The following is a 23,234-nucleotide window of genomic DNA, read 5'->3' on the forward strand; positions in this document are numbered from 1 at the left end:
AACCGTTCTAGCCCGGGAAATTGACCAGCAGAAGTACAAGAAAAATCTCTGGAGATTCGACTGGCTCGTTGAAGTTATATCATTGAGCTGGAAAGACGAGAAAGGCCAGAAGATACAAGACGTGAAAGTTGGCGATGCTTTTGCTAAAATCAACTTGCCGTGGACTCTGACAAACTATTTTCTACTCATGGAAAACAGTTATGCTAAAGCCATTCAAGGTGAGGTAAAAAAAAAAATCAATTTTCTTTCATATGTTTCCCTGCTGTTTGAATTGTTGTTATTGCCATTGATATAGAAGCTCTATGATTAAGCTGAAATATACATTTCAGGGCCATTTTTGTGTGTCTAAAACACTAAAAAACCTTCAGCTTCTGGGGGCTTTGCCCCCAGACCCCGACCAGGGGCGTTGCCCCTGAACCCTACTGGGGACCTTCTGCGGCCCCCCCCCCACATTCAGTCATTCTTTTTCCTTAATTATCACTTTTTCTGAATCCCATGTCTGAAAGTTGCTGAAACAAATGGTTGGTTTGGCGAGTAAAAATACATAAAAATTTGCTCTCTGGCTAGTAAATTATGAGAAGTACTAGCCATAGGCCAATGCCCCATTTCGTGGACTTTCAGGGCTGCTGAAGAGTTTTGTACAGACCTCAGTAAGAGGAGTTTTACTTTGACTTTTCCGTATCAGCAAACCCTGACGGTGAAAGAAAATAACTTGTAAGAGTGATTTATCCACTGAAATAATTTTGCAGACTTATCCAATTTTCAAAAGTGACTTGAACACAATAACAGATCAGTTAATGAGTTTGGCTTATTAATTAATGAATTTTGCCAATTAGCCCATCTGGTATCTGTCAGCGGAATCCAAAGCAAAGATCAGAGCTGTTAGGCTTAGGCCAACAACAAAAAAAAGGTGTGGTTACGGTAACATAGCCCAAAAAAATAGGGTAGGAAGGTAGGCAATCACTTTTTTTTTTAAAACTTTTTTTTCTAATGTGTACAAATTAAACCTACTTGACAGGGAAATAAGTGTGCGACTCGGGCGCTTTCGCTTTCATTGCGTTTTCTGCACTCGTTTTCTTGTTTTTTGTGGGTTTTTTTTTGACAAATGTAATAAAAAGTTATAGGGTCGGCCCCTAAAAATAGGGTAGGTCGGGTTACCGTAACCACACCTATTTTTTTTTTAGGCCTTATTGAAATACGAAACGGAGAGACTGTTATTGAATGCACTGTAGATCACGTGCCGTCATTCCGGACTTTCTTACCATCCTGACGAAGGCAGTTTATCTGCCGAAATATTGATCAAAACAAGAGGCGAAGCCTTCAAGGCTCACGTAAGAAATCGACAAACAGTAACACAAACTCAATCACTCCGTCACACACACACACACACACACACACACACACACACAGTAAGCATAGGTGACACTGTGCAAGAAAGCGAGACACTAGATCTAGATCTGTCTGTCTGCATGTGTAGCCTACTTACAGGGACACGACTGCCAACTAGTCTCGGCCCGCTCAAAATAACAATGACCGAGACTTTCAGTAATTCCTTCGCGTGACGTCTAACCCTCTTACGCCATAATGTGACGTCTTCAAATGTTAAAGTTTCTATCACATACACACACAGTATACACACGCACAGACAAAGTTTACCATCGCATAGGCTACACTTACGTGAGCCAACAAGTAACCTGGTTACTGGCGTGTCTTCTTTTTCTTTAAAAGACTAATGCAATTGTTTCAAAATCAAGAATGACCAAAAGGAAAATTAAATGAATAAATAAACACAAAATAGATCAGATTTGTTTAGGAAAGGGATTTTTATTAGTTTGATTTTCATTTTGCTTCATTTTGGAAGAGACAGTTACATTCACAGTTAAGTTACAATACCATTTATCATCACTGAACGTGTCTGTTGTGTACAGTATCTTGTTTGTCCACTTAAACGAAGGGTAGGTTAAATTTCTTGTAAATTCATATTTTATACATATATATCGTTTTGTCTATTATTTAACTAAACTTTCCATAAACTGACCTTTCCTTGTTTTTTTAATTTTTATTGTAGGCTGAAGAGAATATATTCAGCTGTGACTTGCAAGAGACTTGTGGGACAGGTCAACAACAGCCATGGCAGCGGAGACAAAAGGGAAAATTTTGATTGTGCGGTTGAGATCCTGGTTGTGTGTTTCAACATGGTTTCTAGCGATGGCGCCGTCCTGTTTTTCCTTCGAGCTCAGCTTCAGGGAACGTAAGTATGGTTCTATCAGAATATGTAGCTGTCACTATTTGGTTCCCCTGTAGAAACTCTATGTGTATCTTTCTCTTGATCTTAATTGTCTGTATACCTCGGAGTCTCTGTCTTTGCGTCTGTCTCGCTCTCACACACACATGTACACACACACACACACACACACACACACACATCTATACACACTGTTGAAACACACACATCTATACACGTGTCATTGTTGAAATGCATGCATATATGTGCACGTCCTAGATACTGGGAAATACTATGGGTTGTCAACTTTGAATGACTGTCACAATATCTCTGAGCAATGGATGACAAAGGGGATGCTTTGATGTCAAAGGGGATGGATTTGACTTACTGTAACAACCAAGTTTGGGTTTCCAAACATTGCTGTGGGTTTTAAACGATTTAATTTTTAGCCAAAATGCCCCCAAAACAGCACCTAAAACTGAGACAAAAATACACCAGTCTGTGTTGCAGCTGTACATAATGGAGAATAAAGCTCTGTGAATTTTATTGTGATGTTTATGGGTCAGCTGAAGGATTATTCTCGACATACACACTCAAGAATTACATCTATTTTTCTTCTTCTGGGAGTTTGATCGGCAAAGAAAACACGTAATCGTGGGTTACCGTCGTTTCCGGTTTCAACTTCATCAAAAAATGCGATCTGCTGAACAAAGGAAACCTCAAAGTTATTCAAAGTCATTATTTGTTTATTTCAACAACATTTAGGTTTTCAAAACACAGCACTACGGTAGGAAACAAATTTATTTCAGCTTATAATCGCGCTTGAATGTACCCCACCCTTGTTTCGTTTCCATCTGTAACCCACGAAAGCATGGCCACAGCAGACGACAAATCCCGCATTGCCTATCACACACGCGTTGTGAGATCGCGGGAACACCGTCGAAAGTTCCATTCATGACGTTTGACCCGGTCATGTGAATAGACAATGAGAATTTATCCACCCAATCGTATTCGTTTCCGGTTTTTGAGACGTAACTCACGACAGACCACGCTGTATCTTCACTGTTTGAGACCTGTAAAATCTTTTTTGACAATTGTAGCATATATTCATCGACGAATTTTGCGATATTTTGCTGATTAAAGCTTGATCTGGTGCAAAGTTTGAGCAGCACATGTGTTCTCATGATCGGCGCCATTATGAAATTTTCGATTCTTCTGCAACGCACGATCGACAATCGATTAATTCTCTCATTTAGGATTGTCGCTTATGGAAACTTGAAAATTTCAAACTTTCATGTATGCATAGTTATTTATCTATGTAGTCCACATGCAATAATCAAGTTTTAGTTCTTTTCTTTGGAAATAAAAGACATTACGAACTATGGTTTCCATGAAACTCACGACAGTATTATCTCTATACACATAAACCCAGTGAGCACAGATCGAAAACATTTTGCTCACTTAAATCTTTCTATCATGTATTAAAACCCAAAAGGGTGCCCAAAACGCTAGTTGCTACATTTGACCTACAAAAAAAACTTTTGCGCCTGGACATTGCGTGGGTTACGGTTTCCACTTTCTACTTCGATCTAGTTAACTTATGGAAACTTGTAATTTCAAACTTTCATGTTTGCATATTTATTTATCAATGTTGTCCACATGCAAATTGCAATAATCAAGTTTTAGTTCTTTTCTTTGGAAATAAAAGACATTACAAACTATGGTTTCCATGTAACTCACGACAGTATTATCTCTATACACATAAACCCAGTGAGCACAGATCGAAAACTTTTTGCTCACTTAAATCTTTCTATCATGTATTAAAACCCAAAAGGGTGCCCAAAAGGCTAGTTGCTACATTTGACCTACAAGAAAAACTTTTGCACCTGGAAATTGCGTGGGTTACGGTTTCCACTTTCTACTTCGATCTAGTTAACTTATGGAAACTTGTAATTTCAAACTTTCATGTTTGCATATTTATTTATCAATGTTGTCCACATGCCACATGCAATAACTGAGCTAAAGTTCTTTCCTGTGGGATATTGAAGCCTAAAGTGGAAACCATGTAACCCACGACATAGAGCGTACTGCATGTGTCTAATTGTCATTTCTAAAGAAACCCCGATATGAAAGGTCCTCTCTTTGACAGAAAAAGATACAGGCATGTCTTTTGCACTTAAAAAAGAGTATTTCACTCAATTCAGTCCTACTTTTTGGCTCACGTAAGTGTAGCCTATGCGATCGTAACTTTGTCTGTCTGTGCGTGCGTGCGTGCGTGCGTCTGTGCGTGTGTATGTCTGTGGTAGAAACTCTAACATTTGAAGACGTCACATTACATTGACGTCACATTATGACGTAAGAGGGTTAGACGTCACGCGAAGGAAGTACTGACAGTCTCGGTCATTATTATTTTGAGCGCGCCGAGACTAGTTGGCAGGCTACATGCAGACAGACAGATCTAGATCTAGTGTCTCGCTTTCTTGCACAGTTTCACCTATGCTCTTTCTGTGTGTGTGTGTGTGTGTGTGTGTGTGTGTGTGTGTGTGTGTGTGTGTGTGTGTGTGTGTGTGTGTGTGATTGAGTTTGTGTTACTGTTTGTCGATTTCTTACGTGAGCCTTGATGGCTTCGCCTCTTGTTTTCCTGGTGTCCATGTCCCATAGTTGTGACCCAGTATCTAGGATGTGCACATATATATATGGCCTTGGCTCAGAATTGGTGTCTAGAAACTGTGACAAAAAGTGTTTATCAGAAAATTTTGTTTTTATAAACTGCACCTCAAAGAGAAAAAGATGACAAAGACAACCCAACAAGTCTGGAAGAAATCGGACATTCATTGTGTTAACAGTGGACAAAAATGTGCGTACATGCTGTTCATCACACTTACATCATGTCACAAGATAAACATGCCAATTAAAAGGAAACCTGAATAAACAGCTTACAAATTTCAGTTGTAAATTGACAAAGGAAGCCAAAAGGATAAATATGTACAAAATTCAAAATAAAGTAATTGGAATTACGTTCCCGACAAAAATAAACAGCAGGACAGTTCATCACCTTACAACAATGTGAGGGCCTCAGTTAAAAATAGCAAAAACTTACAGAATTATCAGTTAATATACATGGAATCACATTCATGTACCAATTAGCATCTGTAGCAGATTTCAGAGTGATAATGCAAGCAAATATTTACTTTTAAAGCAATGAAATGTTGAATTGTATGAACAGCAAGTTTCTATTCAGTACAAAAACTAGAAAATCAAACTTAGGTCGCACGTTATCTAGAAAGTCATCTGAAACATCATGTCAAGTGACATAAATTATCATGTTATCATCAACGAGACAAAATTCAAGTTCGTGAACAAGAAACAATTACATAAATTACTCATCCATCTTTTCTGTTCATCACTTTACAGCGTGACAAAGTCACATTTCACATATTAGTATCCAAACGGAACAGAGCTAGAACACAATACACATATCCAGAACACACACATCAAAGGAGGGTAGCATCAATGGCAAAACAACTAGTCAGTCGGCTAAGGACCGTTTTGGTTACTTTTTGGCCTCACGTTAGCAAACACTTTTTTCTGATAGATTTTAACACCACAACACTAAATCGAAAGTTTTGGGGCAATATTCCAAACCACCGGTGAGAAAAACGTTGGTTTGTGTGTATGTTTTCCTTCTTTGGCGTTACTATTCTTGTTTTGAGGGTTGGGTTCATAAAACAGACATAAAACTTAAACCGCTTGACAGAAATTATATAACTGTAAATCATTCGAAAGGGAAGGCATTCATGTACACGTTTGTGCCACTTAAAATGACGTCATTATCTGTTTGTTTTTGTGAAATTGACAAGAAGAGCGGGGTAGTAGTTGCGCTGAGAAGGATAGCACGCTTTTCTGTACCTCTCTTCGTTTTAACTTTCTGGGCGTGTTTTTAATCCAAACATATCATATCTATATGTTTTTGGAATCAGGAACCGACAAGGAATAAGATGAAAGTGTTTTTAAATTGATTTCGAAAATTTAATTTTGATAATAATTTTTAATTTTTTAATTTTTAGAGCTTGTTTTTAATCCAAATATAACATATTTATATGTTTTTGGAATCAGAAAATAATGGACAATACGATGAACGTAAATTTGGATCGTTTTATAAAAATTGGTTTTTTTTTTACAATTTTCAGATTTTTAATGACCAAAGTCATCAATTAATTTTTAAGCCACCAAACTGAAATGCAATACCGAAGTCTGGGCTTTGTCGAAAATTACTTGACCAAAATTTCAACCAATTTGGTTGAAAAATGAGAGCGTGACAGTGCCGCCTCAACTTTCACGAAAAGCCGGATATGACGTCATCAAATACATTTATCAAAAAACTGAAAAAAACGTCTGGGGATATCATACCCAGGAACTCTCATGTCAAATTTCATAAAGATCGGTCCAGTAGTTTAGTCTAAATCGCTCTACACACACACACACACACAGACACACACACGCACATACACCACGACCCTCGTCTCGATTCCCCGCTCTACGTTAAAACATTTAGTCAAAACTTGACTAAATGTAAAAAGGAGGAATAATTGCAATCACACACACACACACACACGCACACACACACGCACGCACTCATACACGCACGCACTTATACACACAAACACACACACGCGCGCGCGCACGCACGCACACGCTGCACACACACACACACACACACACACACACACACACACACACACACACACACACATACACAATGACATACACAAACATACCGACAAAATGACAGACAGTGAGACAAACCGACACAGAAACCCCCACACATGCACGCACGCACTTATGTACGCAAACAAAGACGTAGAGATGCTTATAGAGAAACACTTACGCAACCAAAAAAACACGCACACAAACACACAGACAGACAAACTTCATTCTTGGTAGAGAAATGCATTTCTTTCTGTATTGCTTTCTCTTTAAGTGCACCTACCTCGCAGAGAGAGAGAGAGAGAGAGAGAGAGAGAGAGAGAGAGAGAGAGAGAGAGAGAGAGAGAGAGAGAGAGAGAGAGAGAGAGAGAGAGACACACAGACAGACACACAAAGACACAGAGAAAAAGAGATAGACAGACAGAGGGAGAGACAAACAGACGAACACACAGACAGACATAGACAAACACACAAACAAAGACACACAGACAGACTTCACTATTGTATGTGCAAGTAATTTTGTTAAACCACACGTTACGTTCACCACTGAACGTGAAACCATGTGAAACGTTACTATCTCAGATAACGGCACTGACGCTACCGGAAATAGAATTTATCAGTGAAATTCTACCATCAATTTAGTAATCGATGCGATGTAAATTATCCTAAAACTGTGGTATGATCACGACATCGTTTAGCATTTAGGATCAAATGGTGCCAATGTGTACACAATGCACTAATCACAGACAACAGTTATACACTTTACGTACATGTAACTCTCCAACTGACATTGTCTGCCACTTGAAACAAATGACTTTCGAAGGAAAATTAACTCCAATATATAAATATTATGTATGATTTTTAATAATTACTTGCACTTTTTGAAAATAAAGCTTTTTCTACGATAAGGTGTTTACCCCCTAAATGTATAAGTCATCCGGTAGAAAAACCGGAAGTATCGTGTACTAAGCACATGTATAATATATGTTTAAAAAGTTAATTGTGTTAATGTAGAACATCTTGCCTATGTATATGTTTAGGTTTTGAATACTTTAGGGGAAAACCATAGCCATTATTCATTCATCTTCAACTAACACCCCTAATCTCAGGGCACATTTTGTTAGTGGGGGTAGGGTTTCAATCAGTCAAAAATCACTTTCATTCAATATTTTCTGCCATTTCAAATACATACACGTAATTGCACAATTTCTTGAATTTTAAGATGCTTTAACTGACTATACCAAGAAAACCTGCACTTTTTGTAGAATTAGTTTTTTTGTCCATGATTTATGTTTAAAAATGTCAATTTTTACGACAAAAAATGCTAACGGTTGCCTCACCAGAGGACACGTACCAACGACGTGAATCGTGTCTGCCAATTAAAATGCATATATTTTGAAATAAGGGGAATCATAACATATTTCACTGTAAAGTGTCTCACTCTAATACCTTCTGGGTTCATTGTGTATTTGGTTAAGTGAATTGCAGATAAGTTTTTTTTTTGAAAATGAGAGCTATACATATATATTTTATTAAAACTGAAACTGGTGGAGTGAAAAACAGACCTGTTTTGAAGAAGTCGTACTAAAATCATTTATGGGCTTGAACTTCACAGTTTGCGTGTTATCTTTTAAAGAAAACCCGTTTTCATCACTAACAATGACCTAATTTACACATACATATCGGTCGGTCATAGTCGCGTTTTTTTTAGAGAGGTAGTGTACAAAATGTCGTTTTGTACGTTTAAATTACATGTCCATTATTTTAGTCATATATCAATCAATAAATAAATGCGCATACTTTTATTAAACGTTACTTTCACTTTAAGATCGCTTCTAACATTTAGTATAATTTCTGACAAATGCACGCTATGTAATAAATTGATAATATTATGGACGCCATGTGGTAAAACTGGAAGTTGAATTATTTTGCGATAGCAAAATCCTTTTACAATGATCACTTTCCTTTTATATTAAGCTGGTCTTTAACGTTATGGGTAAAAATCTAACAGATTGAACCAAATTATCCTTTTTCAAGCCTGTGTATGTGTAAACTCTTTTTTGCTTCGACCCGGTTCGGTTTTCGGAGTTGATTCAAAATCATCCATTATGTATCTTATGTGACTGTTGTTTTCCTCGGTAAATTAACAATTGTTGATGTAAAATAATTCTAGCAGTGAGAATAAACAATTTTCAAGATGTTTTTGATTGCGGTTTCAACCAGGCGTTCAGTTAGCTATACATATCGATTGAGAAAATGGCATTTCCTGTTTTGTCGTCCGCATGTTATACAGATGTTGTTAAAAATAAAACTGTGTATACGAATTAGGCATTTTACTTGCTGTCTGATGGCAAAAATCTTTAGCTTTCGTTTAAGGTATAATTTGCTTATATCCGTATGCAGTCAAGCAGTACATGACGGTTTTTTGTAACCTACCCGCTGCGTCATGGCTGCATTTTTGCAGAATATGGGTCATGTTACAAAAACGCTTCTCATTCTTAGGTGGTTGGGTTTAGCCATTTGTCGTTTACCGAACTGTGGCTGCAAATAAAACGAACTTTCCAAAAAACATAATATCTAATGTGACCACCAAAAGTAACCTTTCCACTATAGCCAGCCAGGTGACTAAAAACTTGTAACTTGAAGCACTCAAAAGTTATCACATGAAAACTGGAGATGTTCATCACATTACAGCAAACTTGTCAAAAAATTGAACATAAATGACTGTCCTGTCTGCATAATTCATTTAACATGTCATTAAACAAGTTACATTAGGTGGCAGACATAAAATATAGAACATTGGAGGAAAAAACCGAGCATAGTAAGATTTAGTGACGCCAATAAGAAAAATGTTCATCACCTTACATCACAAGATGAACACATAATGAGACCCGCAAACAACTTTGGTGACAGAACATAAGCAAAATAAGTGAAAATAGAAGAATATATATGACTTAAGATTAAAATACTCCAAATATGATATATTCAAAAAAATAATGTGAGAACTGAGATAGAGAAAACTTTGGTGTTTGTTCATTATTAAACTTTACACAAATCAGATTGCAGAGATCTGATGTAAGATGATGAACTGTGCATGCTCATGTGACTTGAAGACATTTTGTAATTAGTTGAACATCCCAGATTTTGAACTTGACACAAGTAAAAGGTAACTGTTTAAAAAAATTCCAATCAATGACAAAGGAAAACAAAGTTACCTTTGTTCATCACTTTACACACATTTGGCAATAGATGCTTGCTGTAAGGTTATGAACTACGCCAATTAAGTAATTCTAGGAGATAAGTTTGATTTTATCAAAACTATATGAAGATCCGTGGTAAACAATTAGATTAAGGCATTTTTTTCATGACTGATTTCTAAAATAACAACAAAAATCGCTAACTTTTAGATCAGTGTAATTTATTTGTTGAAAAGTGATGAACTACGTCGACATTAGGCATTGCATTTGTCTATCAAAATAACAACATGCTGACGGTTTTATTTTTTTCAAATTATTGGTGAAATCATGCCAGTTATGATTATTTCTCCAGTCTTTCATTAAATTGTTTCTATAAAATGTAAGTTCATCACTTTACAAAAGATCGATACACATTATTTTTTTTTTCACATGTAGGAATCGAATTGAAAATTGTCTCAAGATCGGAAACTACGCACAAGTACTTGCTAAACAATACAGAAAAACAAACATCGTTGCATTGTGACAAATGAACAAACTACAAACATTTATTCATAGCCACGCAGTTCATCACGCTAGATAACACAATTACAGCAAAACATTCTCTTTACGTTCTCTATTTCCTTCGTCCATGACGACTTCATTCACAATGACGCTTCACCCTTTATTGATTTCGCGCCTAAAACAATGGAATGTGACCACTCACACCTTTCCGATAAAATATTAGTCCGATCAAAAATGTAGTTCATCACGATGCATCTTACAGCAAATTGACACATTTCACCTATGAAGCCATTTTCTGTACAAACTACAACGCAAACCATGAATTTTGATCCAGCAAATAATACTCGGGTCTAGTCTCATCAAATATTTGAGTGAACAACGGCGATTGTATTTTTTGATAACTCATTGTAGTGAACGATTCATCCGCGTGTTTCCTTACGACAATACGTGATGAACATCACTTCGTTTGTTTCCGGAAAATACTCGGCGATGCATTGACCGTTTCTGCCCGAAAGATACTCTATGATTTCATCAGCCTTTGCAGAACAGGAAAACTTCATTTTCTATGTTATGTCCTCGAACACTATCGCAATAAATTAATCCAATTAGACCCACTGTAAAATGTCACAAACAAATCGAGAAAACTCGGCCGATAGTTAGCACAAATTGCGTCACAGCGACCAAAAGAACAACATCGGCTATCGACTTGAAGTGAAAACGGAAAGGTAAACATGTCTTAGATCCAAGAAATCTCTTTCCGTTGTCCTTCTGTGGCTCTGTTCACAGAAATTAGGCCATGAATAACCCGAGTGGGGGGAAAGTGGAGTTCGACGCCATTTCTGAGCCAAGGCCATATATATATATATACCCACACACACACACACACACACACACACATCTATACACACTGTTGAAGCGTGCACACACACACACACTGTTGAAACGCACACACACACACACATCTATACACACTGTTGAAGCATGCACACACACACACACTCACACACTCACACTCACACACTCACACACTCACACACTCACACACACACACACACTCTCACACTCACACACTCACACTCTCACACACACACACACTCACACACTCACACACTCACACTCACACACTCACACACTCACACACTCACACACTCACAAACACTCACATACTCACACATGCACACACACACTCACACACACACTCACACACACACACACTCTCACACTCTCACACACTCACACTCTCACACACTCACACTCTCACAGTCACTGTCACACACTCACACACACACACACACACACACACACACACACACACACTCACACTCTCACACACTCACACACTCATATAAGGTAGTGGTGGTGGTCTTGAATTAAATTTTTAAAAGGGAGGTATCACTTTCACTATTGTTCTACCTGGTTCGTGTTCACAACACTTTCCCCTCTGTGCCCACAGTCTACCTCAACTCCTACGTTTTCTGCGGTCACGGCGACGCCAAAGAACTGTGGAAGGCTGTCGACAGGACGTCCGTCTACAATGTCAAGGACGATGTACGCTCCGACATTGGCACCAGCCCCTTCCGCAGCTGCGAGATGGTGTTCCGCTCCACCAGGCGCGACGGTCGTCTGTGTATGATGCAGAAACAGCTCAAGTTCGACAGCTTCGACGTTCAGCTGGAAATCTTTGACGGCTGGATGGACGTGGATGGGTTGTCTGAACCCAACAAGGTACAGTGGAACCCATCTTTAAAGATCTAATGATAATGATAATAATAATAATAATAATAATGATGATAATAATAATAAATCACTTTTCTATAGCACAAGTCCTGATTCACAGCTGCGAGCATTTGACAAATTCCAATAAACACCTCCCACACACTCGCACACGAAAGACTTCCTTGATTCTGAGAAAATCAGGTACAGTATTGGAATGTTTGTGTGTTTGTTTGTTTGCCCGTTCGTTCGTTTGTTTGTTTGTTTGTTCGTTCGTTCATGGGCTGAAACTCCCACGGCTTTTACATGTATGACTGTTTTTACCCCGCCATTTAGGCAGCCATACGCCGCTTTTGGAGGAAGCATGCTGGGTATTTTCGTGTTTCTATAACCCACCGAACTCTGACATGGATTACAGAATCTTTTTCGTGCGCACTTTGTCTTGTGCTTGCGTGTACACACGGGGGTGTTCGGACACCGAGGAGAGCCTGCACACGAAGTTGACTCTGAAAAATAAATCTCTCGCCGAACGTGGGGACGAACTCACGCTGACAGCGGCCAACTGGATACAAATCCAGCGCGCTACCGACTGAGCTACATCCCCGCCGTAGGGGTTCTTAAAGTGGAGGTAAATTTAAAGAGGTAAGGCCAACAACAACAAAAAAAAGTCTGTTTACGGTATCCCGACCGACTCTATTTTTTCGCGCGACCCTAGACTTTTTTTTGGCATTTGGGGGGGGGGGGGGAAGCTTCCATAGCGAAAATTCGTAGTCTTGTCTCGTTCTTGTATCGGTGAGTACAGTATTCCTTTGTTTTTTAACTTATAGCTTCCATAAACGAAAATTCATACCGTCTTGTCTCGTTCTTGTGTCGGTGAGTACAGTATTTCTTTGTTGGCTCACGAAGTGTAGCCTATGCGATCGTAACTTTGTCTGTCTGTGCGTGCGTGCGTATGTGCGTGCGTGCGTGTGTATGTCTGTGGTAGAAACTTTAACATTTCGTCATTTGAAGACGTCACATTATGGCGTAAGAGGGTTAGACGTCACGCGAAGGAATGTCTCGGTCATTGTTATTTTGAGCGGGCCGAGACTATTTGGCAGTCGTGTCTGTAAGTAGGCTACATGCAGACAGACAGATCTAGATCTAGTGTCTCTCTTTCTTGCACAGTGTCACCAATGCTTACTGTGTGTGTGTGTGTGTATGTGTGACGGAGTGATTGAGTTTGTGTTACTGTTTGTCGATTTCTTACGTGAGCCTTGAAGGCTTCGCCTCTTGTTTTTGGCTCACGTAAGTGTAGCCTATGCGATGATAAACTTTGTCTGTCTGTGCGTGCGTGCGTGCGTGCGTGCGTGTGTGTGTGATAGAAACTTTAACATTTCCGAGTCTATGGATAAAGCTCGCATAAGAAGATTACGTCTCGGTCAAAAGCGTTTGACGTGTGTGATAGAAACTATTTGAAGACGTCACATTATGACGTAAGAGGGTTAGACGTCACGCAAAGGAATTACTGAAAGTCTCGGTCATTGTTATTGTGAGCGGGCCGAGACTAGTTGGCAGATCCAGGGTCTCGCTTTCTTGCACAGTTTCACCTATGCTTACTGTGTGTGTGTGTGTGTGTATGTGTGACGGAGTGATTGAGTTTGTGTTACTGTTTGTCTATTTCTTACGTGAGCCTTGAAGGCTTCGCCTCTTGTTTAACTTTGTTCATCTTACCACAGTCACTTCGTTGTTTAGATTTCTTTGTTTTTTGGGCAAAATAACTTAAAAATATGGGGATTTTTTTAGGGAAAAAAAAAAAAATCCCGACCTACCGACCCTATTTTTGTTGCCTATGTTACCGTAACCAGACTATTTTTGACTCACATGCGAAGCAAAAGTGAGTCTATGTACTCACCCGAGTCGTCCGTCCGTCCGTCCGGAAAACTTTAACGTTGGATATTTCTTGGACACTATTCAGTCTATCAGTACCAAATTTGGCAAGATGGTGTATGATGACAAGGCCCCAAAAAACATACGTAGCATCTTGACCTTGCTTCAAGGTCAAGGTCGCAGGGGCCATAAATGTTGTCTAAAAAACAGCTATTTTTCACATTTTTCCCATTTTCTCTGAAGTTTTTGAGATTCAATACCTCACCTATATATGATATATAGGGCAAAGTAAGCCCCATCTTTTGATACCAGTTTGGTTTACCTTGCTTCAAGGTCAAGGTCACAGGAGCTCTTCAAAGTTGGATTGTATACATATTTTGAAGTGACCTTGACCCTGAACTATGGAAGATAACTGTTTCAAACTTAAAAATTATGTGGGGCACATGTTATGCTTTCATCATGAGACACATTTGGTCACATATGATCAAGGTCAAGGTCACTTTGACCCTTATGAAATGTGACCAAAATAAGGTAGTGAACCACTAAAAGTGACCATATCTCATGGTAGAAAGAGCCAATAAGCACCATTGTACTTCCTATGTCTTGAATTAACAGCTTTGTGTTGCATGACCTTGGATGACCTTGACCTTGGGTCAAGGTCACATGTATTTTGGTAGGAAAAATGTGTAAAGCAGTTCTTAGTGTATGATGTCATTGCTAGGTTTAGTTATTTGACCTTGACCCTGAAGGTCAAGGTCATGTCAAGGTCAAGCATGTGAGTCGTATGGGCTTTGCCCTTCTTGTTTGTTGTTGGCCTAATACAGAGGATATCTGAAAGAGTACGGTCTTAAAACTGTGGGGGGGGGGGGGGGGTGTCTCAAATCAGGGGGGTTACTCTGTAATTGCACAGCATTTGAGGGCTGGTTCGAGGGGCAAAGTACCCCAGTAGTTAAGGTAGACGGGCGCAGTGGCGTGTGGTAAGACGTCGGCCTCCTCATCGGGAGGTCGTGAGTTCGAATCCCGGTCGCTGCCGCCTGGTTGGTTAAGAGTGGAGAATTTTCCGATCTCTCAGGTCAACTTATGTGCAGACCTGCTAGTGACTCAATTAACCCCCTTCGTGTGTACACGCAAGCACAAGACCAAGTGTGCACGGAAAAGATCCTGTAATCCATGTCAGAGTTCGGTGGGTTATAGAAACACGAAAATACCCAGTATGCCTCCCCCGAAATCGGCATATGGTGCCTGAATGGCGGGGTAAAAACGGTCATACACGTAAAAATCCACTTGTGCTAAAAACACAAGTGAACGTGGGAGTCTAAGCCCAGGAATGAAGAAGAAGAAGTTACAGGTAAGATATCAGCCTTCAATGTGGAAGGTTGGGGGTTTCGAATCCCGGCTGCACTTGGAGGGCTAAGCGTGGAGATTTTTCTGATCTAGGTCAACTGATATGCAAATATGTGCGGAAGAAAGATAAGGAGCTCACAGGGAAAGGTTGAGGGCTCGGAAAACAAGAAAAACACGATTTGGCAGGAATAAACTGCCCAAAAAGACAGCTGGTAGTGGTAGTGTGAATTTGTCACTGCACACTTTCCCGATTGATAGTAAGCAAATGCCACCAAAAAAATTGAAATAGACAATTTCCGGAAATAACTTTTGCTGCAGAAAAAAAGGGCAAACAAACCCGCGTGACAAAATAGGCCAATCACTATTGAGTTGCGCGTCTTACACGTGCTCGGGAAAATGTGTAGCAACAAGCCCCTCGTACTAGCATGCCTATTTTGTCACGCGGGTTTGTTTGCCCTCTTTTTTTCCAGCAGCAAAAGTTATTTCCGAACATTGTCTATTGTACAAAGTTATAAAGTTATTATCACTTGCACATGTGTGCATTCTCAGTGCTGAGCTAAACAAACATGTATGTGGTGTCAAAAAGACATCTAGTACAACTGTTTCAGCTTAGCATGAGCGAACAGTCTGAAGCAGTCTGGTGCTCGGGTGTACGCACGTAGGCATCAATAAAATAGCCGTTTAGTTTTTACTCATAAGTTGTAGTCTTTTATTTTATTCTTGTTATACTTATTTTCGTTTTCTCGGGGAAAAAAAAGGTTGAATAAAAAATTGCAGGTGGATAACACATATCTCCGAGACAGAGTGAAAAGGTATTATTTCTTTCAGAATCCGCTTCGGTTTTCTTTTCTTCTCTTACTTTTTATTTCTTTTGATTTTTTAATCACATCTTCTTCTTCTTCTGCGTTCGTGGGCTGAAACTCCCACGTACACTCGTGTTTTTTGCACGAGTGGAATTTTACGTGTATGACCGTTTTTTACACCGCCATTTAGGCAGCCATACGCCGTTTTCGGAGGAGGCATGCTGGGTATTTTCGTGTTTCGTTTTATCCACCGAACTCTGACATGGATTACAGGATCTTTTTCGTGCGCACTTGGTCTTGTGCTTGCGTGTACACACGGGGGTGTTCGGACACCGAGGAGAGTCTGCACACAAAGTTGACTCTGAGAAATAAATCTCTCGCCGAACGTGGGGACGAACTCACGTTGACAGCGGCCAACTGGATACAAATCCAGCGCGCTACCGACTGAGCTACATCCCCGCCCCTGATCACATGAAATGAACTAAAAAAATAATTCAAGAATTGTGACAAAGCAGTGTACATGTAACAGTGTTACAACCCTTTTAAACCACCCGACAGCATTTTGACAAGACGTCGTTCTTTAAAATTTCGACTACATGTACCATACACCGTCTTTTTTTTTAACGTGCTAAACAAGCATATGGATTTGAAGATAAATCAACAAAGAATATGATCCTGGGTGATTCAAGTTAAAATTTGAGAAAATCCTGCATAATTCTTTAGAAAGAAAAATTGCAATTTTTAACTCATCGTAGATCGGCTCGTTGCAAAATAATCGTTTTCAATCAGCTATCAATGTGAAAAGCAAAGTCTCATCTATTTGTGTACAAATTTGTAAACCCATTGGATGATATTTGAAGCAGTAGGAGTCACGTGTAAAGCATTGTCACACCCGATTTTTGTTGAAGTAAAAAATCTGGTACAGTGGTACTCCCCATGTAAGACCTCCCATGCATGCGAATCACGAATGGGAGGGCATTTTCACACTTCCACAACTCCTTAAAACAAACCGCTGCATCAATTAACTTCATGTTTTTTTGAAAAAGTTAGTTTATTCATTCCTTTTTCAGACAAAAAAAACATGGATGAATAAAAAAGTGTTGGTCAAGACAAAAAACATTTTGAAAGTGTGAGACCCCCTCTCTCAGCCGGCTGGGCTCACTGAAAGCTGCATGCCTGCCAAGCAGAGGGTTTGTCATTTGCTCAGGGGTGGGACTTTTCCGCGGATTTCCGCGGACACAACTTACGAATTCCGCTGGAGTAATCTATTTTTCCGCGTTCCATTTCATCACAGTATAATCTATAGCTTGTTGACTGAATGATATGGAGAGAAGTGAAGATGGAACAGAACACTGGAGGCTTGAGAGTTAAATTGTGCTGACTGAAAACTCCTGATAACTAATAGTAATTTTGAGCTTTAATGCATTGGGGCGTCACTTGGATCATACTATTGCCAGTATTGGATTATGGATACATGGTTCATTACGTAAGTCATTACAATGTTACCATGGTTGTGTGAAAGTGTGTTTTTTGTTTGGTGGGGGGGTCGGGGGGGGGGGGGGGGGGGAGTGTGGAGAATGTCTTTTTTACCCGATCCAAACGAGTTGAATTTTAGTCTCCGAATGCACCAGATTGCACAGATTTTAATGTACCATTTAAAAAAAATTTGGGGGAGCATGCCCCCGAACCCCCCTAGAAAAAACAGATTTCCTCTTTTTTCATCACAAGAGAGTCCCACCCCTGATTGCTATTGATAGCAGCCTGAATTTTATTGAGGAAAATCCCTCCTAACACATCGATGGGACTGAAAAAATTCATGAATCCTGAACCGAACAAAACAAAAAAAGAGAGAGACTGAGAAAAAAAAGCCATAATCGAATCCGGATTCCCGGCATATACCGGAAGAATCCCATCCATGCTAACACCAAAATACCTCTCATTTGATCTGCTTCCAGACGCTGAACCACGCGCAAGGCTTGAGGTCAGTGGAATGGTGTACCTCAGGGCGCTACCTCACCATCAGAGTCTCAGAGAACGGCCAGAACCCGTCAATGAAAGACGTGGAGATTGATCTGATGGTCTATGATATGCGGAGTTACCATAGGAAAGGTGTGTATGTATACATGTATGTATGCTTGTGAACAGTTGGTTTTTGTGTCTGTAGCTGTGAGTGTAGTTGGTGTGGTTGTAGTTTAAGAGAGAGAGTACTAGTACGTGTGTGTGAAAGAGTGTGTGTGTGTGTGCGTGTGTGTGTGTGTGTGTGTGTGTGTGTGTGTGTGTGTGTGAAAGAGTGTGTGTGTGTGTGTGTGTGTGTGTGTGTGTGTGTGTGTGTGTGTGTGTGTACTGGTGTGTCTGTGTGTGTGTGTGTGTTAGTGTGGGTGTGGGTTTGTGTGTGTGTGTGTGTGTGCAGTAGACAATAATGATAATGGTGATGATGATGATGATGATGATGATGATTAGATAATCATGATGATAATAATGATGAAGATAATGATAATAATGATGATGACATGAATAAAAACAAGAGGCGAAGCCTTCAAGGCTCCCGTAAGAAATTGACAAACAGTAACACAAACTCAATCACTCCGTCACACACACACACACACACACACACACACACACACACACACACACACACACACACACACACACACACACACACACACACACACACACACACACACACACACACAGAGTTAAAACTAACACATCATATCTACTCCATGTATAATTTTCAAAAGAAGGCAAACAGATAAAATGACTGTGTATTTGTTGTTGGTGTAGTTGTCCCTGAAGGAGATCTTGTGCAATCCTCTCTCACACACACACACACACACACGCACACATACACACTTTTAAACTGCATCAGCATAATTATCATGGCAAAGCTTATCTACAATCATTAAACTACCCTAGAGCTTGCGTATCAAGATAATATATTCTTGGAATTGTCATGCGACTAAGAGTTGATATGGAAACAAATGAAGAGTTGGATTACAACGCTGCAGTTTTCTCTGCCCTGGATTGTAGCTTGCCCGTCATAAATCAGCAGTAGATCTGCGGGTACATGTACTGTGTTCATTTGGAAATCTACCATCAGTTTATCTGTCTTTTGCACTGCAGAGACAAAGCAATAGGTACCTGCCATGTGGCCACTTTTTCCACTGCTGTCCTCAGTCTTATGCTTTTCATCAAGACTTGTCACCATGCCGAGTGGATCTAAATTCGGAAGTCGTCATGTGGCTGAGGCATGTCTGACATAGCGTCGATCTTGTTGTAGCTTATCCTCCTTTCTGAAACAAAATTCAAAATGCGATTAGTTGTGATGACTACAACCTACACATAAACAGTGTTTTGATACTGAATAGTCGGGTTACACAAGCCACTTTACCCATGCAGCATGGGAACCCTACAATATGTGAAACATGTCAACCGACTGCAGCAGCCTGGTTCTTAAAATAATTCTGACGGTCAACACAGTCAACACACTATTCACAGTCCATTTTGAGGAGCAACTGAGGTACTCTCTGATGGTCTTGTTTGAGTGATAACGATCAACTCAGGAGGAAGAAACCAACAGAGGAAAAAAAAACCCATTAAGCTTTAACATTAACCGCAGAAAAATACAGAATCACATGTACCATTATGTAGAACAACATTTCACAGCAAGCTTTCTTTGGACGACTGTCGTTGTCTCAAAACTCGCATTCTACCTGCTGTCCAAAAGAAGCTATCTTACGTTGTGCTGCCTTGAAAAAAAATACCAACAAAGACAAGGAATTAGCTGTTGCAAGGTAAGTTTACCAAACGTTACAGACATTAGCGAATCATGAAAGTGCGTAAGCAGCGAACAGTACAATCAAAGAGAGGAGTCTGGAATGAAACGCGATACAGATCTAGGTAGATCTAGCATTCAAAAACTGTCTTTTAAATTTAAGGAAGTTGTTGCAAGGTACCAAATTTTACAGACAGAACCATGACAGAGCATGTTTTGAAACTGAGGCAAAATCGTAATAATTTTGACTTTGAAAACAGATTCATTCCGTTTCCTTATATCTGCATGTTCAAATAAATGGTGGACAGTTTTGTACGGGCAGAGCAAACTTGAGACTCTACTGCAAGTCTTGAAATTCACATAAACCGAACCAAGAACAAAAACATCCAAACATTACAGGCACTTTAGATCAACTCATATCACTAGAGTTGACTGCCTAGCACTGTGTTTGATATCCGTGTCTGCTGAAATAAAAAGAAATTAAACAAAACGGATTATCAGTAAGCTTAGGTGACACGTTGTAAGAGTGGGAGACACTAGATCTGTCTGTACTTACCGGGGACACGACTGCCAGATCGACACTGCGCTTTCGACAGCTCTTCCTCGCGCAGACACTGGAAACATGCTGTGCAGATCAAACTGTAGGAAATCTCCTTTGGTATCTACTGTATCTATTTTTCTGGAGCTAAGAAACCGAACAATGTGAAATCGCCTTCCCCGAATCGGCGAATGCAGAGGTGAGAACTGAAAAGTGAATCTATACCACAATCCTTCACGCGACCTGACCTGATCTTGACCCCTGACCTGGTCTGCATACCACACACGACACAAACCAGTCACCTGTTTTTACCCCCCCCACCACCCGTTTTCTTTGGATACACACTTTAACTACATACGTGCCGACGAAATGTTGATCATTGCTTCAATACTTTGAAGCTGTTGCTTGGATAATAACCAGGTAAAATTAGTATTTCGGTGTTCAGTCAAATGTCAAATTAAATAACATATTCTTACTACAACTCACATAAATAGCATTAACTTCAGTTTGATGCGTTAGACATTGAAGCACTGACCCTGGTAACAGGGGGAGATAACTCCCAAAACAAAACAAACCCTTGACAACGGGTCCCGGGAGTTACCTCCCCCCACCGGCTGCCCGCGCATGCGCTGGACATACTGCCGGTATAGTCATTCCCTTCTTCAACACGCTAGCGAATAGACGTGTTTGCACTCTGGCTGTCTTCTTCAGCCGCTGGCCTGCCACGGTAGGCCGTTGACCCTTTGAAGTCTGAACGCTTCTTGCCTCTACTACGGTGAGATCTTTCTTGTTTATCTTGTTTTGCCTTGCCGCCATTTGCAAAGTGTATTTTGTTGGGGAACTTGACTCTAACTTGTCGGAGTTTCTTGTTCGTCTCAACTTGGCTTTAACGGTCGGGGCACTGTTAGTTGGTGCCGGCCGCCATTTGCATTTTGTAATTGTTGTTGAAAATTTGCACTTCGTCTTACGAAGTTTATCTGTTCGTCAACTTGGCGCTTTCAGGTAGGAGCACCGTCGTTTAGGTGCCTGCCTTCTTTTGCTTGATTATTATTTTGGTTGTGAAACTTTTTGCTCCGATTTCTGGGTTTTTTTGTTGTCTCAACCTGTGTAGGCAGAGCGCTGTTTTACAAGCGCATGCCGCCATTTGCATTTTGTTTTGTCTGCCGGTTGTGGAACTTTTGACTCCGATTTCTGGAGTTGTTTTGTTGCTTCAACCTAGCGTAGGCAGTGCCCGGTGTTACGGGTGCATGCCGCCGTTTGCATTTTAGAATTTTGTAATTATTTTTGCGAAATTTTCTCGTTGTGACTTGTCATTTCGATGGCGGACAAGGGTAAGAGCTCTGCCAAGCAGGTACCGGTGGGTTCGCCGCTGGGCAGTTCTGGGTCTGCGTCTTCGTCTAAAAGTAAATCTAAGAAGTCGCGTTCGAAAGATAAGGTTTCTCCGGTGAAACGACCTCTGGTCAATGTTTTCGATCCGGTGAGCAAGGAGTCGTTGCGTGTTTCGATTGATCCTCCTGCTAGCATGCCTGTTTTGTCGCCGCAGGAGAAAGAGACCCAGGCGGTCTCGCGCGATGAATTGTTTGCTCTTTTTTCTACTTTTAAGGATCAAATGAGGGAGATGCTGGCAACTGACAGGGGTGTGTCTTACTCCACCATTCCGGCTTTGCCTCCAGGGGTTGGCAACGCTGCCTCTTTGTCGAGGATTGTTCCTTCTGCTACGGTTACGTCGGCGGACGTTGCTGATCCGCAGCTTTCGGCTTCGGCCGATCAGGTACGTGTTTCTGGAAGTTGGGGGTGTTCAGCACACGAGCGTGCGGTTCATCTCGACGGTTATTCCACCCTTGACGGTGGGGCCGGTCCGTCCGGTCCCTCGTACTTGGGTTCAACTGCTTCGGCAAAGGGATTTCCGGCCACAGGATCTCTTTCGAGAGATCGTGGCACTTCCATTTCGTTACCATCGACTTCCGGTTCGCAGCCCACGGGGGTTCCGGTCGTTGGTGGTAACGGCAATCCGTTTCCTGCCTTCACTTCCGCTCAGGCGGCTGTGGATGGCGGGAGACAGGATGGGTTGGCTTCCGGGCAAAGCACAGGTGTGTTTCCGGTCGCTTTCCCTTCCGGATTGCCAGCTACCTATGGTAGCAGCTCGGCTGTATCGGTTCCCCTTGGTGTGGCTACACAGGGTTCCGGTACGGCGGGTTCATCAGTTCCGTTTAGGGACAATGATGCTTCCGGTCATGATCGGCCTTCATCGGACGTCGTGATTGATGACGTGGATGTTGGTGAAGATTGTGACGACTCTTCGGAGGCGGAACGTATCTTTCGTGTTCTGAGGAGTTTCTCACGCGCGCTGAGTGCTGCAGCTGAGGTTACCTCTAGATATTTTGCGGAAGGGGTGTCAGCTTCGTCTTCACGGCTAGCGGCACCTCCTTCCGCGTTTGGCGATTTCCGGGGTGACAGCGAGACTGGTGTCCGCTTCCGGTTTCGGGAGTCTCCTTCTGTAGCCTACCATATGGCTAAGGTGCTGAGTGTCAGTTCTGATGACATCGTTCCTCTTTTATCTGCT

The 23,234-nt window shown here is 40.8% G+C and overlaps 1 protein-coding gene across 1 annotated transcript in view; it reads left to right on the forward strand.

Moving 5' to 3' along the window:
* The window catches only part of LOC138950821 (uncharacterized), a 46,355-nt gene that overhangs the window by 5,593 nt on the left and 17,528 nt on the right, over positions 1–23,234 (forward strand). The window contains exons 3-5 of the mRNA XM_070322542.1: positions 2,069–2,251; positions 12,083–12,354; positions 18,314–18,467. Coding sequence (XP_070178643.1) covers positions 2,131–2,251; positions 12,083–12,354; positions 18,314–18,467 — 547 coding nt within the window. The 5' untranslated portion in view covers positions 2,069–2,130. The remainder of the gene's footprint in view (positions 1–2,068; positions 2,252–12,082; positions 12,355–18,313; positions 18,468–23,234) is intronic.

This window comes from Littorina saxatilis, linkage group LG16 (assembly GCF_037325665.1).
Source record: "Littorina saxatilis isolate snail1 linkage group LG16, US_GU_Lsax_2.0, whole genome shotgun sequence".
Classification (NCBI taxonomy): domain Eukaryota; kingdom Metazoa; phylum Mollusca; class Gastropoda; order Littorinimorpha; family Littorinidae; genus Littorina; species Littorina saxatilis.